General features: G+C 41.2%; 1 protein-coding gene across 8 annotated transcripts in view; it reads right to left on the bottom strand.

Moving 5' to 3' along the window:
• Window positions 1-19267, bottom strand: part of LOC136449264 (supervillin-like) — a 134964-nt gene that overhangs the window by 65674 nt on the left and 50023 nt on the right. For 7 of the 8 annotated variants that reach the window (XM_066449220.1, XM_066449219.1, XM_066449221.1 and 4 more), the window contains 7 exons: window positions 18077-18164; window positions 16325-16422; window positions 13971-14297; window positions 9229-9704; window positions 7752-7822; window positions 451-576; window positions 11-139 (listed from right to left, as the gene is read on the bottom strand). In XM_066449220.1, the coding sequence (XP_066305317.1) occupies window positions 11-139; window positions 451-576; window positions 7752-7822; window positions 9229-9704; window positions 13971-14297; window positions 16325-16422; window positions 18077-18164 (1315 nt within the window). The remainder of the gene's footprint in view (window positions 1-10; window positions 140-450; window positions 577-7751; window positions 7823-9228; window positions 9705-13970; window positions 14298-16324; window positions 16423-18076; window positions 18165-19267) is intronic. The other variant, XM_066449222.1, reaches the window with a different exon arrangement.

Consider the following 19267-nt stretch of genomic DNA (forward strand, 5'->3'; position numbering starts at 1 on the left):
CCCTTATTACCTTGTGTCCTTCTCTGTGAAGTTGGTAACCTGTTGGTCAGGTGCTATTTTTGATGGCTCCTCACTGTCTGGGGACAACATGGTCATAATGTCTGTTCTCTCCATAGGTAAAGTCTCACTTCTCCTGTACCTACAACACAGAAACATAGCTGGTACTATGACATGTTCCAACAACGCAATATGTCATATCTTGGGTGACATATAGAACAAAACAGCTCGGATCATTTAATGACTTAGCGATCACACAAAGCACGATTTGTCAGCAACTTCCACACAATTTGTCAAATTTTGTATTGCAGGCCTATTATACTAGGAACATGACTAAGGCTTTATGTAGAAGTATAGTTAAGATTGTTTTATAATCAATGTCATTACAGGATCTATAATATGAAATTACTACAAGCAAAATTAATCACGACACAACATTGTGTACAGGTGTACCTTCTGAGACATCTGGGGGAGGGAGTTGGATGAGCAGTGCTCGGGTCAACTGACAAGTCAGCCGGTGTCAGACCGGAGTGATGGTCATCAGCACTGAACTTTGCCACACTTTCAGCCATGATGGCACTGAAAATGTACACATGTCCAAAAAAATTAGTTTTGAACAAGGCTGGCGTCATACAACAGCAAAATTCAAACTTGTCTTGGCAAGTGGGGAGGTAAGCCCAAGTACGGGAATTGGCGAGGTTCCCGTGCGGGAACTGCACCATACAGGTGGTAAAATTCCCGCACGGGAACCTCTCCACCTAGAAGCGCGGACGCCCGTGCGGGAATGTCACCACTTGGGACCGACATCGCCCGCACGGGTTTTCACTACTAAGTACCCACATTGCATACACGGGAATTTCACCACTTACGGCCGACATCGTCCGTACGGGACTTTCACCAGCCGTGGCCTACATTGTCCGTTCGGGAATTTCACCAATCACGGCCGACATCGTCCGTACGGAAATTTCACCAATCACGACCGACATCGTCCGTTCGGGAATTTAACCAATCACGACCGACATCGTCCGTACGGGAATTTCACCAGGCACGATCGTGGCCTACATTGTCCGTTCGGGAATATCACCAGTCGTGGCCTACATTGTCCGTACGGGAATATCACCAGTCGTGGCCTACATTGTCCGTACGGGACTTTCACCAGTCGTGGCCAACACCGTCCGTACGGGAATATCACCAGTCGTGGCCTAGATTGTCCGTACGGGACTTTCACCAATCACGACCGACATCGTCCGTTCGGGAATTTCACCAATCGTGGCCTACATTGTCCGTACGGGAATTTCACCAGTCGTGACCAACATCTACCAGACTAACTACGCCGGGTATAGGCTATAGGGAGAATATATTTGCCAGGGAAGCTTGGCCAACAGAGAGTTTTATTTCTGGGCGCAGTATTAACTTTACCGTGGACCGATTCTACTGACAAATTATTCCCTTTTTGCCGAACGCTACGCCTGGTGGAGGCTAAAACATCACCACTCACATGTCCGACATCGTCCGTACGGGAATTTGAGCAATATTGTGATACCGTACGCGTGTTGAGTCACAGAGTCAAACCGTAGTACTGGAATTTCCAAAACTATCACCCTCAAAGTCGACACTACGCAATTGAATATTGAAACTCGTACCACCAGTTTGTTGTTGTTGTTTTGAATTTGTGTGTAAAGACGAATGTTGTTATTTCCCTTGTCTTTGTAGTCACGCGACGCCTCGCCATTTTGAATTTCAGGTCCCGATTTTTGGCTGTTTTATGGCTTGACATCAGTCTGTTGCTCTCAAGAATATCTTGTCAGACCTACGAATATAATGAACGTTAGAATTTGAAACATAGTGATTTCTCATTTAGAGTGAAATAGGGAAGGAAGGGCAAGTCACTTCTCGAGTTTGCATATAACGGAGATATTTCGCCGGCGGAAGTCGTATTAAAAAAAGCAAACGGATATGTTTGGTCGGCTTTGCGAGATTTCACTAGCGCTATCGTTGCCAATGAAGTTCGGAAGCCACATTTTTCCACAGGAACTTTCACAGCTAACGTCTTCATCAGAAGTGAACAACCACGGCTAGCTAAATCTACACTGTTTCGTTTTCTTACCCACCCCTGGTCTCCAATCTGTTTTCCTTTAGTTTTCCCTCTTTTGTCACGAATAAAAACACATGTAAATTCCTGTAAGGTTGTGACCGCTTTCAGCTGTGGAAAACGATTTCGGCACAAAATTAGCAATTTGCAATCAACGATCGTATAGAAATAGGATTTTTCTACGGCATTTTAAATGGGCCAAACTTTCATACGGCAATTCTTATTCGATCAAACTTTATCTATTATCGTTAAATTTTCCAGATACAGAACTGTTATTTTAGACAATGCAGATTGAGGCTAGCGTCAGTGTGGATAAACAATTATGAGTATGCGAGCCGGAAACGCTAACAACGCTGAGGAGAACAAAGGCCGTTTTTAAAACAACGTGTATTGTTGAGTCAATTGTGTGTCAAATTTTCTGTTGTGTCGTCCATAGGACTCGGTGAATAACAAAGCCTTTTGAAATACAAGTACATGTACTAGAGTTGCAAAATCCCTCTTTTTTCATGGATAGAGTATCATAAGATATATTTGTGACAGACTGTTAACTGCTTTGTAATGTTCCCTTTTATACACAGGTGCGCAGTTTAAAAGTGTACGAGGAAGAATACCGAAAACAGTTAACTGACTTCCTCTTCGGAAGAGATTTTATCATCAGTCTCGTATTTGTAGAGGCAATATTTCGTTTGACCTAACACTACATGTGCACCTTACCTTTTATACTAACATGATGTATGTTCAAGTTGAACCATAGACACATTTGATTGAAATTTCATCCATTTCATTTGAATTCTACCAGTCTACTACAATTCTGCTTAGCGATTGTAGGTAAAGGTGACAGGGTGCTCTTTTCACCCGATGTTCGTTTAATGCAAATCAGCGTTACTTGTTAAAGTTTGTTAGCCATTTATTTAATCTACTTACATAATTGAAAACATCATAACGATTCTTTAACTTCCTGATTGTCAATCTGAGATTGCAGCATGTATATCACCGATAGTGGACGGTAAGAAAATAAGTTGTCAAACGGCTGGGTCTACGTAGCTGATTTGAAGCCTGACAAATATATATTGTCAGACTGATGATTTTAAAAAACTTTATCATTGAAAACACATGACATGTCACATGTTTAGTTTTGTTTCATAATGAAGCCACAGTTCACTTTATTCTTTAGATTACAAACCTACCGTATGTCCTAGGTGGGTCCGCTGTTTCATGCAGCTCAACCAGTGACTTACCTTTCTTCTTGTAGAGAATTAGAAATTATTACAAAAATGACAATGGTTCGTTTGTGAGCGTGCAACGTCGTTGCATTTTGTACATATCCTTCAAAATTATGTACTTGGTTCTTCAAACATCAAAACACAACTCGATCTGGTATAAACGGCAAATCCCGGATAAGAACGGATCTCAAGGTAACGTCAAAACGGAAAACAAAATAACGTCAAAACGGAAGTAACGTCAAAACGGAACACAAACCAGAACGAACAGAACATGGCGAAAACAAATCAACAGCCCTGACGTTAATGATTTAAGATCTAACGGCAGGGCTGGCTTTTCTCCGACAATCGATATCGACGTGCCTGTACAAAAGAAAAGAGAAACATTTGTATCAGATGCAAATAGTATTCAGCACATTTTGGCCCTCTGAACTCAAGCATCAAGTAAACATAGAGACAATTTGGATATTGAGTAGTGAAAACCCGTGCGGGCGACGTTGGCCACGACTGGTGAAAGTCCCGTACGGACAATGTAGGCCACGACTAGTGATATTCCCGTACGGACGGTGTTGGCCACGACTGGTGAAAGTCCCGTACGGACGATGTCGGGCGTGATTGGTGAAATTCCCGTGTATGCAATGTGGGTACTTAGTAGTGAAAACCCGTGCGGGCGATGTCGGTCCCAAGTGGTGACATTCCCGCACGGGCGTCCGCGCTTCTAGGTGGAGAGGTTCCCGTGCGGGAATTTTACCACCTGTATGGTGCAGTTCCCGCACGGGAACCTCGCCAATTCCCGTACTTGGGCCTACCTCAAGTGGGACTAAAATCCTATTACATGTAGCTCCAGAAATGGGCGTTTGTACTTTGTCAATATATGAAATATAATTAAACTTGATGTTGAAACTAGAGTTCCATGACCTCACACCTTTGCTACATGGTCTTAACCTTTATGGCTGACGTATTATGAGCAGTGTTTCCGCCAGAGGGCCGTCTTCCCGTCAAATGACGGCCTCATTTAGCTTGGAACGGCCTGAACACACACAGAAGCCGTCCACTCTGAAAAATTCTGATACACAATTTGCCGAGAAGTCGGTAAATAAATGAAAAATTCAGACCGGCATTTTGTGTTCTCCACTGAAGCTGTGGGCGTAAGGACACCGTCCAACGTCAGAAAATAACATTCCCTTGTTTTTGTTTGGTATTGTTATGCTTGAAAACAATTGATTTCGGCATCTCTCGCATATGTTGATCTCATTAAAAACTTGTTTTTCAAGATTCAAGTCGGTCTTTGGAAGTTTATACAAGCGTCATTCTGTCATATTTTTTCTACATTGTGCAATGTTACATTAAAAATTAGTGTCCTGCAAACGCAGACAGAGCACAATTTAAAGCCGAAAACCAGTCCTCATAAGAATTTGTATCGAAGGATCAGCCATTGAACAGTTCCATTTCTACCAGGATATAAAAAGATAAACTTGAGAAAGAAACGTATTTCTACTGCTGTTATTTCAGTCCACGAGCCGGGCCTCGGGCGCCATCAGGCTTGAATACTCATGAATATGTAACAAGCCCGCATGTTCTGAGCTCTGATTGGCTCAGCTCAGATAACCTGTGCTCTGATTGGTTGATCTAAAGAAAGTAAATGCGTTTCACGTGAACAATATGGCGGGAGTTTCTCAGAGATTTCGCAGGTTGCGACGTAAGCTGCACAAAATAAACCGCGTCTTGGAACGTTTAAAGCAATTTTTTGCAGCCTTCATAACGATATCAATCAAAATTTAGCCAAGCCTCTTCTGAATGCAGTTTCTGCGGCATAGAAAAAAATGAAGTCGTATATTCGTGGTGGGAAAATTCTGCTAGCGCTATTTAGGCGCTGATGTGGACGCATTAAACTTACTTTTACTCAACAATTATTTGCCACTCAGAATGCGTGAAATAGCGTTTAAAATGGTTTAAATATTTTCCGGGGGAGCATACCCCCCGACCCCCCTTCGGCCCTCCTTGGACGGCCTACGGACATCAGTCTGGCGAAAACACTGATTATGAGTGTTTCTTTTGGACTATAAACTATATCTGGTGATCATTTTCTCCACCCAAATAACAGAAATTGTCCAAAGCATGACCTTAACAAATAAGGCTATTTTAGCTTTATAATCAATAGACCGATCCCAAAGCCATGCCCCCTTTTCTGTTTCGAACACCTCCTTCAAAAACAGAGCTTGACGGACCAAAAATGGCAGCCACCACTAGGTTGGCAATAATTCCACCAACTTCGGTTTAGATTTTGAGGCTCCAAAACCCTTTCAGAGCGGGTCAAATAAAAAGGCTGTCATGGCTTCTTTGTTGAAAGCTGTATCCACCGAGTAGAGTTGTTTGAGGAGGGGGTAGGCGTAGTTGCGGTGAGAGCGTAATGTTTTCAGTCAATGTTGATGCGGTAGGCGCTGCATAGCATATCCTTGTCGGTGGGCATCAGCGCCCGGTTTTTGACAACCAGCCGATACACGTGTAAATCAGGGTGCGTATATCTGTGACCGGGTTCCCACTGTATTGGCTGCATGCATAACAGCTGCATGATCTTTAGTAACTAAGAATTAGAATAGTATACGTTCTTTTACTTGCCTGTTAGCAAATTAGCTCCTGATTTGCATAAGCATTATTCGATAATGTAAAGCATCAATCAAGCTATCTACTAAGTACATGTACATACCATAAATCAAGATGATCTGTTGACCCCATTTCTAGTAATATTCATGTCCAAAGGTCAAAACAAACTAGAGTTCCACGACCTCATACCTTCGCCAAATGATTTTAACCTTTATGACTGACGTATTAGGAGTGTTTCTCATCAATCATAAATCATACCAGTTGATTGTCTTAAAATATAACATGTCCAAAGTATGAGCTGAACAAATTTATCATCAATTATGCAAATGAGGCCCTTATTAGCATAATTTGATTCAACGATGTTCACATTCACATAACGTCCCGATGCCACAAAAAAGGATTAAATGTATGAAATTGCCGTCTTTTGCCAGTGTGGAATAATAGAAATTACTCATTAAGTATGCAAATAAGGCCCACATTTGCATATTTTCTATCTATCAACAGTCCTCTCTTCCTCAGTTACAATTTGAATTGTCATATCATGGAACAAAGCGGATTTTTAAAGTTGCTTAATTAATTATGCAAATTAGAATCTGATTTGCATAATTATCGTCCAATCATACTAAGCATCACAAAAGCTATCCACATACCAAAAATCATGACCATCCATCAAGGCCATCATGTTATAGTATTTTCTCATTAATTATGCAAATGAGGTCTTCATTTGCATAGTTCATATCAATTAATATTTCTCTCTTCCTCAGTTACATATGTCACATGTTTCAGAGTCCTATCATGGAATTTGGCGGATGTATAAACTTTCCTCATTAATTATGCAAATTAGATACTGATTTGCATAATAAGTACCTAATCATGTACATCATCACTCAAGCTATCTACTTACCAAAAATCATAACCATCCATCAAGCCCTTCTTGAGTTATTCCCTTTCAAAGTCAGACGCAAAACCTGCTCCTGCAGTTCCAAAAAAGCCGCTAGGGGGCCCAAACCCACACCACTTACTCTCTGTCCAAAGATCTATCTACCACTCAAAAATAAGTTCCATAGCATGTCCAGAACACGAGATATCAAAACAGGAAGTTCCGCTGCAGTACCGTAAGAAGCCGCTAGGGGGCCCAAAATCTCATCGTTTTTAGGTCTCATCAAAACCTACCAACATACCAAATATCAAGACAATCCATCAAGGCATTCTCGAGTTATCCTGTGCCACTATAAACAAACAAACAGACAAACAGACAAACGCTACTCTCTGCATAACCTTCTCGGCGAAGGTAATAAATCAAAAACACCCACTGCAGTTTCAAACAAGCCTAGGGGGCCTAAACACAACTTACTTCATGTGGCATGAACTATCTACCACACAAAATTCATGACCATAGCACTTGAAGAAAATTTGACCTCAAACTATGAAGCTACCCTGCAGTACCTTTGGTACCTGCTAGGAGACCCATCATCGAACTTGACCTTTCCCTTCAAGAAACCTACCCATCTACTTAATATCATGCAATCATAAAATCACACAAACATACAAAGTCTACTGAAGCACTGTAGAAAAAAACCAGGTGAACCATATTCAAACTTGACCTTTGTTCTCACAACCACTACTAACCTACCAAAATTCACGACGATCCATGAAAGGTTTCTAGAGTTATGCTCTTGACCTTCTTGGCGAAGGTAATAAACTATCTTTTTACCATCTTTATGATTTAGTAATATTCCTCAGTTGTTCCTCATTTTGCCAAAATGTCCAAATTGCAAGGGGGTTTGAATAATTTTGCATGCAACTGTAGGTACACATACTTGTAGCTGGCGACCCACCTGTCATGGGAACCTCTCCTCACCAGGCGTGGGCTCAGCCCCATAGGATGCTGCCCCACCCGGCTCTCTGCCTAAAAGGAACATGGCAGCACTATTAAAAGACTCCTAGGAATCATTCTGAAGGTGGAGAAGTATCTGACCACTTTCAAATACATGTTAAGATAACCAAAGAAGTTTACAAAATGAAAGGTTGGAAACAGAACTATTACGGCACCGGCTTTTTAGTGAATGCCCACAAACACCCACTCTGGCGAATTTGAGGTATTTTTTGCTCAGAATATGTTCAGTATGTGCTCCCATTAATTAATCCTGAGTTTCAAGTCAATCCATCGATCCAAAGATAAACATTCCAATATGGCAGATTCTGGTCACGTGACTGGTCCAAGGCCGAGGATTTCCAGCGCAGTGTATTTTGTAAAACAAAAGTGACTTTACAGGCGTGTACAGCACGGAAACTGAGTTCACATTCAGGGGACAACTTGTTGAAGATGTTTAGGGTGTTAGATTTAGCGCCCGTGTCACGATGGCCGATATTTTGGCTGATATATTGGGCATTCGCTAAAAAGCCATTTTTGCTGGGCATACACTAAAAAGCCAGGTAAGAATTGTCAAGTACTAGTTCGCTTTATTTAAGTTCGGATCGATGGATTGACTTGAAACTCAGGATCAATTAATGGGAGCACAACCTGAACATATTCCGAGCAAAAAAACTGAGATTCATTCAGCACGGACTTTGCCAGAGTGGGCGTTTGTGGGCATTGGCTAAAAACCCGGTCCCAATTAGCATTTTTCAGTGTACATGTACTACATTGTATATTTACTGGAAGTTTAACAGCAATGTGCCCTCTGCCCTGATATCTATGTACTAATATATGTACAAAAAATGTATATACATGGTAGGCTGCCCCATTTTCTTTGTTGACCATTTTACAATGTCAGTAAACATTGCTTTCAATTATTAAGATTTCCAAAGACTTAACAGGGTTAGAAATACCAACAGTACTGCATGTGCAGTTTGCACTAGTGCAAGTGGGTTACCCAGTGTGTCAGAAAAACAAAAAGGTGTAACAGCCTTTATTTAATTACACACACACAGACACACACACACACAGACACACACACACCTGACCGCTGAAGTAAACAAGACTTCATATCTCCATGAAATAGATATCATGTGAATTAGGCCCTCATTTGCATAATCATATTCAACCATATTCAACCATAGCCACAAGTATGAAATTCCAGTTATCTACCAATATGGTAGATGAAACACCCCTCACCCGTCAAAAAAGTCCTAAGGAGCACACCCTAGCCAAAAAGCCATGCAAAGGAAATGACCCCTGTAACAATATGTAACTGTGTATATCTGTGGAATTGTATATGTGTAGTGTAAATGTTATTGTTATGTACTTATGCATATTTTGAATAAAAATGTGAGAAAAACAACAACAGCAACAACAAAAACAAACATGTATACCTCTGATCGAGCTGCAGCAATGCTGAGGGCACTCTCGGGTGAAGAACCGATGGTGAAGTTTCTGTTCTTTCCAAATCGTGCTCGATGTGCCTGGGCATCTCCTGCTACACTTTTATTCAGGAAGTCATACTTCTGTGCCAACTCCCTTCTCCGTTGGGCTTTGTACTTGGCTATCCTCTCAGCCCTCTCGACGTCGTTTTCCTTTTCTTCTTTCATCTTGTTGTTCTGTTGGTGTGGCTCTATGTCAGAAGTTGCCATCCTTGAGGTGACGGTGGGAGCAACTGGCTTAGTTGTGGCTGGGGTGTGGAGGCTGTGCTGGACTGGAGAGGATGCTGACTTCACGCCCTGAAATTCTGACTCCCCTTGTACCTCGGGGCTGGAGGAGGCGTGCCTATCATGTGCTCCTGCTGGTTTGACTAGGGCTGGTTGTTCTGTCTCATCTTTGGAATCCCCAAATAACTGGCGAATTCTGGACACTAAAAGGAAATATGGAATATGTGGCAGGTGTCACAGTGGAGAAGCACCCAATTAACATTCTAATGTAGAGGTGTGAAGATGAATGGAGCAATGTACTACATATACTTATTTACACAAGAATGAACTTTAAACAACTCATCATGTAGGGAAAGAACCTTCTGGAAAGTAAAGCATTAGTTATCCACCAACACCTTTCACCATCTGAAAGAGAACCCCTATAACACTACAAAAGATGAACTGCTACAACTAGAAGAACTACAGGAGCTATTAAACAATCTAAGAAACAGGACAGACAATGGTACAAACAAGTGTAACTACACCAAGTTTGCAAACAACAAGTAGAAACAATATTGCTGCCACAATGACAAAACTGTTTCTTTATCAAGTATAGCTTACAAGAACACAGAAAGTGTCAACTGCAAGGTTAGGCAGACTTACTATTTGTGTTTAAGCTTTTTAATACTTGCTTCTGCTGAGTCACACATAGACTACATGTCTCTAAGCATGAATTGGTGCATTTTCAAGTATCAAGGTGTTTCAAAGGTAGTACAGACTGTTTTGTACCATGTTACATGTAAGTGTGTGGTGCACCATACCAGCAATTTGCTACCTGTGCTCTACATGTATTGTGTTGTTGCAGTCCAAAGAAAATCAAAAATGATTGTAACAAGGTTTTTGTGGCTTATAAAAAGAACAAGTATCAGTCGCAGATAAAGATATGATGTAACATAACAATCATGACCAATTATCGTGCGCTACCAGTTATCGTCCAGTTTGGGTCATGTCCACATGTCGAGGCGTGTTATGCCAGTCAGTTCTCATAAAAAATAAAGAACGTCATGAGTATGATCCTTAGCCATCTCTCTCTTTTATACAAACAATGAAACAGCGACATAAGAGAATAAACTCCTGAACCAGTAACAGCAAGTTGCACGGAAGCGCCATGCCATGACGTATTTCATATGTAATTCGACACCGCGTACTTCATCTTACACGATAGCAAGTATCTTTTAAAAGTAGCTGACGTTAAACCTTTCTTTGATATTCAGACTATCCATGGTGATTCAAGGTTTGAAACTCTTGCCAGTTTTAGGTAGGTTTGATACAACCTTGCGACCCCGCTACGATGGTACGTTTTTGAACGGCATAACATCATGGCCATGCGTTTATCACGTGAACACCACATTGCTCATGTCGGTGAAATTCTCTGTACAACATTGTTTTCTTCCATCGCGTCAAGCAAGCGTGGGACAAACATAGTGACTTAACTATCATTTGCCTGTAGACTACTTTGGACATAACTGTCATTTTTTTCTGGTATATGTTCTTCAAGCATAGCACTAGAAGGGAAAAGACTGAAGTGGACGATAATGGGTAACCCTAGCACAATTCTTCATCATATACCTTAAATGGGCGGAGAAAAACATACAGACCATGCATTTTTCTTTTTAGAAGAGCTGATATTTCTGCCCATAGGTTTAACATTTGGCTCTGTCCGTGCCGTTTTAAGATAAATACGTTTTGAATGAATTGGACGATAATCGGCCACGTTACTAGACACAGTACTAAATGTGTCTTCAAATGATTGACATATTTGAGATCAGGGCTGTCTCCAGCACCCACCCCTCCGTCCCAGGACAGTTGTTGTTGGGACAGACAAAAACTTCACCCCATCCGGCCCAAAAATCTGAACTTAATGGCATAAAATTGATAAAATATGAACTTAGATTAAAATGATGTTAGCACAAAAATTAACAAGATATGGGCTCCCTAACAATGAGTGGGACAGAAAGCTGGAAAATACCCTGGTTGAGATATTGTAGCTAGAAAATGTTACTGAATGATGGCCAGAATGGTCCACCTCAAGATATAGTATTTTAAAACCTTTAACTTAAGCTATGATCATCTGGTATTCATCCAGAAGATGAAGAAAAGGACAGGAAAGGCAACTAGTACCTGTAGCACTGATTCCATTCAGCAAACAAGTGCCCCGTGTGTCTGGCTGATATCCTTTATATCATTATTAGTGAAGATTTTGAGTGGAATTACAAGCCATATATGACATTTTTTTGTAAGTATACAGACTACGTACTTGTAGGCGTGACATGCAATGACTGTATTACCTTGAAGTGGTTTGTTTTCAATAAGAAGGAAAATCAGTAATTTGAACAATATCATAAAGTATTCACATTCATGTGGAATGTATGTGCCATAAATCTAATATCTAACTAATTATGATCTTTGGTACTTTAATCCATAGTGTCAGGGTTGATTACATGCAGACTGGTTAATATATCAGGGCACCTTATAGCTATTAGGCTTTCTATACATGTGAAACTAGATACATGCCCGGAGGTATGACAACTAGAAGGTAAAACAGTTTCACGCCACTTTTGCATTCATGATGACAATTCCCTGAAAGTGGCTGAAACCGTTTTATTCTGAACTGTTGCAGACTACCTCGGGAGGAGGTTCAGAAGAAAACGAAACAAAACTGTTTTGGAGCGTTCATGATGCATGTTCATTCAATTTATTCTGCGGAAACGGTTCAAACTGTTCTGATTTTTGCATCATAAACAGGGCCTAAGATATAAGTAATGAAAATTAAGGCCACATTTACATAATTCATTAGCAAATGCTGTAATATCCTTCTTTGCTAAGATTAGACTTTCATACTTGAACAATTTGTTTCTGTCCGGGTCTGTGTCTTCACACCTACACATGTAATTGTAAATCAAGATTTGTCTGAAATTTGGCATGTCAGTAGTTAAGAAGGTATCAAACATCTTAGCCATGCCACAAACACCATACTTAGTAATTACTTCACGGAGGATTGTGTCCTAAGGACTTTTGTTGCAAAATTAGGCCTGCTTTAGACAGACAACAGTCTAACTGTCATGCGAATATTATAGGCTACAACATTGCCCGTGACACTATTTTTTGTATGTCTATAGAGGAAAAAAGGTGGCACCATGATGGGGCCTGTGACTGTCGGTACAATGTGTAATGTGAAAAGTCGTTGGCTAAGGAAGCGGGAGTTCATGGATCATATGCTAATAAGTTACCTTAAAATCATCCCAGAATCATGATGCAAAACAATCTATAAATCAGGGCTCTAGCCAGCCTTCAATTTTTTTTCGTAAACCAAAATCCTCGGGGCGTCCGGGGGCATTGCTCCTCCAGAAGTGGTTTAAATCTTGACCCTCTGAAATGACATCACCAGTGCATTTAAGGGTCAATTTTGCTGGTAGACTAAGCTTGGTTAAATCTATTTTGGTTGAAAATTGCACAAGGGTTTTAGCTTGATATTTTGGGCCTTGGTTGTACAATGTAGTACAATCGGCAAAGAAAAGAGAATTTGGCAAAACAAAACTATATACATATCTACCTAGGACAAATACATGTACTGTACACACAAAGTCAGCAAAAATAAAATATGCATGACTCGCATGTCATCCTCTGTGACACGGCGTCAACGGGCGCTGTTACTGGTACCCGGATATCTGATGTGTCTTTACCATTTTTTGCAGACAGAAAGTGTGTGAAACTCAGCTTGAAACTTTAACATCCTTTACAAAAAAAATACCGAAAGCCTGAGAACTACAGCAGTATTTCAGAATTTTGGGGCTTCTTTGGTGGCAATAACTGACGGTGAACAAGGGAAAAACAAACGCAAAAACATCAGCATGATGTGACGGTCAGAACTGTAGTGGGGAGGGGGCACCTGACACTGATTTTCCCATTGCATACCAACTCACTGGCAAACCACAGCGCCTGTTTGTCTAGCAAGGGTCATCGCCGGTCGCCGTCAGGCGTTAAAAATGGCCTAAATTGGCATTGCGGCAAACTTCCGGATTTAGAGCTGTTGTTTTCCGCTTATTTCTGGATATCTTTACAAAATTCAAAGCTCTGTCTATATCTTCATCCACGATTTTTGTTCATCTTGGTTGACAGATTGGTCTTAATTTTTTTCTGTCACATGAAGAAAACTGGCGCTGGCTAGAGCCCTTCTATAAACTCAATCTAAAGTATCCCAGGCTACAATACTGGTTGCTGTTTGCTGATGAATATGGTATACATATAGCAGTATGAGTTGAGGACATCTGAGTGTATGGACAACTAAAACAGAAAGTGACGGTTAGCAGCTGTCAGTACAGTCACCTAGAATGTGTAGAGGAAACAAAAAAGATTGAAATAAATGAGAATGGAGAAGACAACAGGGGGAGAGGATGCATGTTGTGCTGCCACCATGGTATGGAGCGTACCGATGCCTGTTATGTCTTCTAATCCTTCATCCTTCAAATCCTTTCCCCTGAAAGAATAGCTGCGTGTAAACGGGGACGAGTCCTCTTCAAACTCGATTTTAGGTGTTCCTTTAACTCGTAAGGAGCCCCATTTCCTTCCTGTCTTGCGGAAGACAAGTTTTTGTGTGGGTACTCGCTGTTGTTTCTCTGCTGTATTGCCAACATTGGTGCAGTCTGGTGGGGATGTGTCTTGGTTGGTGACATCCTCACCGCTGGAGGTATTTGGGAGAGGTTGTAAATTTGTTTTCCTATACGTTGAATAATTGAACAACTCTCTCAGCCGAGTAACTGTAAAAATATGAATGTTACAAGTCAAAGGAAGCAGGCAGCTTGGTTAGTACAGTACTATAAGTCTTGATTCAAGAAACATTTAGATGTGTTAGCAGGCATTAACTGTTCTATCCTACAGCTAGTCAGGTTGTAACCACAACCTGTGGAATAACACTAATGTAACAGCCCTCCAAATACCTATCAACACAGATATAGAAACATCAGTCATATTCATAGCAAAGCAATTTGTTATACCTCCATAGAAAAGCTTTCCTCTATGAAAATGAAACCGTCCTTAACGGCCGGCCGCCGTCTTTGACAGGCGTCCACTGATCTCCAATGCGTCCTGAATTATGGCGACAGACGGCCTTGGACGGGTTGTAAAACTCCTGATGACCATCTTGACGGCCTGAAAGGCCTGGAAACGGTCGGACGCGTCTAGATTGGCTCATTTGACGCATCGTTGAGTGTCCGAGAAAAAGTCCCGGATGTCTTGGACAACGTCCGTGCGGGCCCCCCACCAGGTTGCTAACGCCGCCAGGAGATGCTAGGGACGGGCGCCGAACGACGCTAGGGACGGGCGCAAATGGCGTTTGCAACGCGGTAGGGTGCTAATCCGGGCTGCTGTGTGCATGTTTGCTCCATTTCGAGACACCATTTCTGACGGCGTCCGGTCATGGTTATTATTTTCATGGCCGCTTGGGGAAATGACGACAGGCTTAAGCATCGGGTGAATAATTATTCTATAGACTGTCCGACGTTGTTTGTGACGCTTCCAGCGGTCAGGGGAGGTCGTTTCAGCCACCCCGGCGTCCAACTAACAAACGGGCAGGACGGCCTGAACACGTGCAACGTGTCTGCCGCCGATTCTGACAGGACGGACGCACTGGGATGGGCTTAAGTGCACCAAGACGCTCTAAGACGGCGTCCAAACATTTTCAGACGGTTTCTTTTTCACAGAGGTTGTGATGCCTTTTCCAGAATGTGGGCAACCTGTCACAAAACTTACACACAGCACAGAAACAAGCTCCTAGTAGTACATGATTGTACTTGCAATGCAAAAGCAAGCTAACACCAAGCTGTCTCACCCTTTATGTTACAGCGTAGCTTTTTTCTGCTGCATATAGGCAAACTGTAAAAATTACCCACCAAAATTTCAGAAAATAAACATATTAAATGATAAACATTATCTTTCTGCTTCCACAAAAAGGGTTTTGTATGGAGTATATTAACAGGTTTGGAAAAGAGCCTCTAGTTTTGCAACTTGGTCTGCAATTTCTACATAAAAGCCCAGAGCTACATATTTGTAAGGCTTAAGAAAAAAACGTTGTGTTTCCGTTACCTGACTGACCCTAGCAAAAACCTGCCAACCCTAGCCTTTGTTTTTGGTTGATCGCTAGCAAGGTACATAAAATGTTTTTGATTTGACAACTGAGGGAGGAAAATTTTTAACAGAATTCAACAATGTTACAAGTCTTGCATATACTGATTATGGCTTTGAACAGTTGATGTAGGAATGTGTAGTAAACATTGTACTTCTGTGTTCACTTTATCAGCATACTTGTGCTTGTACAAGTAATATCTGTACAGATACAATATCATGTTGAAAATACCAGTGTCATGATGCATTCCAGTATAGCAATGTTAACCAGTCCTGTTTTCATTGGAGCATTTTTGCTTTATCAAAAAAAAAGACTATTTAGAAAAAGAATCCCTACCAACTGCCCCACTTTTTTTAGCACCGTAACCGGAAACACAACATTTTCTTCACGAATATGAAAATGCACTTCCATTAGACACCATGCAGACCATACTGATTGCAATATGCTGTTGATTTCAAGGGCTTTAGTGTACATACAGAAATCCTGGAGAACATTATATCAACTTCACAATGTGGGATAGAAAAACCTACAAATTATATTTTGGTCCCTGTGCTGACAATGTTAATTACTATTATATTTATAACAGAAGGAAGCGACCTGCCAAGTAACTTTCCCTTTCCTACGCAGGAGTTTGTTAGAGTGTGAAGGACATAAGAAGCGTACCTGAGCTGCCAGTGATGACTTCATCCTCTCCACGGATGGACAGTCTCTGTGGCACGGCAGCAGGCCTGTCTGCCAGGCTCACAGGCTGGGTGCTGTACCTGAACACACAACAAGCATATCATACCAGTTTTACACAGCACAATTAAGCTGCAGAAGACTAGACTGTAAGTTTGATCCACTCACACCGGGATGCATCCTCACAGAAACGCTATTTCCTGAAGTCTGAGGGGCAAATTTTGCTGGTAAAGAAATCTAAGTTTAATGACATCTCTATATGTGAAAAAAATACAGAAGGATTTCAGCTTGAGTTTTGGCGAACGACGCCCTCCCGACATATAATTTTTCCGCCGGAGCGCGACATAGAGAATTTTGAGATTTTTTACCCATTGAAACGCTATTTCCTGCATTTTGGCAAATTGTGCTGGTAGAGTAAGCTAAGTGAAGAAAATCTCTGTTAGTGAACAGATACAGAAGGGTTTCAGCTTGATTTTCGGCATGAAACTTGAACAATTTTTTCAGCGTTTTTCGGAGGCTATTTTTGTGGCTATAACTGGCGGTGAACCGGGGAAAACAAAATACAAAAAACGTCAGCCTGATACGACTGGGTGGGGCAGTGGTAGTGGGGAGGGGGCGCACGACGCTGATTTTCCCTCGGCCCACCAACTCACTGGCAACCACGGCACCTCCGTTTGTCTGCTATAAAGCTACCTTGGGTTGTCACCTGTCACCAGTGGGAGACAGAAATGTTCTGAATCGACTTCGCCTCAAACTTCTGCTACTTTTCTGGAGATCTTTGCAAAGGTCCAAGCCCTGTCTATATCTTTACTCACGATTTTTGTCCGTCAAGGTTTATGGATTATATAGTTTTGAATTTTTTCTGTAACTCGCAGCAAAGTTCCATAAATTTACGGCAGAACTGGCGCTGGCTAGAGCCCTGGTTTACGGTAACATTTTAAAGATTGGTATCTGCGCTATGCAAAATGCTGCTACTTTTACTGTCACCATTCGATAGTGGCAGAGAGTGGCGGCCATGTCTCGGGATTTCGAGCTGTTGTTTACCGAATCATATCGGTATATTTCTGCTGTTTCAGGGATTTTGTGGCCTCAGAACACATCACATATCACAAGGGAAGTTAAGTTATGATTGTTGTTTTTATGTGTAACATGTCTTCTGCAAACAACTTATTCTTCTGCCGCGCTGACGATAGTGGGCAGAAATTATTCCCTGTGCACTCTACAGTCTACTCTACACGTTTTTTGATCAGCGCGTTTTGGTTTACCATGCAAACAGAGACTGTTATTTAATAATATATGAAAATTGTATTTTGAAATGTCAGTGTGGCGTCTTATTTTCCTGTTTACTTTGTAGCGTCATAGTGATATCGACCAATATGTAACCGCCAGGATAATTTCACAAAGCCGTAAAAGCGGCGGGAAAATCAATGCCGCTTGGCCGAAAAATAGCGAATTACGAGCAAAAGCAAATTTTGAGATGAAAAAAAATAAACGTACCGGTGCGTTTATTTGAGAGTATACATAGTTAGTTTAGAGACAAGTGCGAACCAACTTGACGTTAGTGAACCCACACATACTTACACTTGCACTCACATAAATTTAAACTAAAGGCACCCAAACAAACCACAAATCAGTTAACCGATATTTGTTTCCTTCTTGTGTGCCGGCCTCTGTGATGATATACGCTAACAGGACATCAAAGATGACAGCATGTGTCCAGGAACAGGCAGGACGTACCTTGTCGACCTGCCGCGGACAGGGGACCTCACCCTCTCTTCTGATGACAAACCCTGCTTCTTCTTGGTTGACGGCCCCTTGGATACATCTGGATCACACAGATAACTTTGTTAGGAACGTACAGCAGCAGAACATTCTACTTTAAAAAATCAAGATGTCTATTCATGGCCCTTGTATCAGTTCCACATAGAAATACCCAAAATATAGTAACTGTAAGTTACAAAGTACATTTTAGCATAACACACTTTCCATTGTATTCACCTTTCCTGTTACTTACACCTTCAATATGACATATGTAGCATGTAAGTTGTAACATGAGGGAAATATGAAGTTTCTGCATAATTATGCAAATGAGGTCCTCATTAGCATAATAAACAATCGTGTATCTTCACCTTTTCTAAAGCTACCTACAAATTTACACTTCCAAAATATGATATCTGTAGCATTTACTGAAAGGGAAATATAAGTTTCTGCATAAATTATGCAAATGACATTGTAATAAGCATATCATGCATTACGTTGTATTCACCTTTCCTAAAGCTACCTTTAACTCCAATATGACATCCGTATCATATACAGTAAGGGAAATATAAGTTTCTGCATTAATAGCGCTGTCACCCTACAGTCACGTGGTACATGTAGGTATTGCTCCTGACCAGTGCAATGGCCTAGTAGTAGTAGGTAGAGTGTTCGCCTTGCACATGGTAGTTTGTCAGTTCGATCCCCGGCCGGGTCATACCAAAGACTCTAAAAAATGGTACATACATGTACTCTCACCTCTCAATTAGAAGTACCCCATGGAATAAAAGTACCCCCCCCCCAGAAAATTTCAAAATTGACATGTAAGCTATATGTCTATGCTACTAAAAATGTGTTATCACGGTGTATGTGCGCATCTATGACCTTGCAATAAGGGATATAAATGGACAGCAAGTAAAACCCAAAAATCCTTCTACACTTGTAGTTTGGAAAGTATAATCATTGATACAAACTAAAACAAGAAGGCTGTCTAGTTAAACTGCAGTCTTTTTTTTGGTTAAATGCAACATTGCATGTTGAAAAAATTTCACATGCGATTTGATAAATCTAGTGGAAGAGACCTTCCTACCTGGCTGAATACATGTAGATCTACTCTACTCCAATTAACATGCAAAATACGATCAGTTGTTGACACAAAAGCTCTCAGACAGT

Source organism: Branchiostoma lanceolatum, chromosome 15 (assembly GCF_035083965.1).
Source record: "Branchiostoma lanceolatum isolate klBraLanc5 chromosome 15, klBraLanc5.hap2, whole genome shotgun sequence".
Taxonomy (NCBI): domain Eukaryota; kingdom Metazoa; phylum Chordata; class Leptocardii; order Amphioxiformes; family Branchiostomatidae; genus Branchiostoma; species Branchiostoma lanceolatum.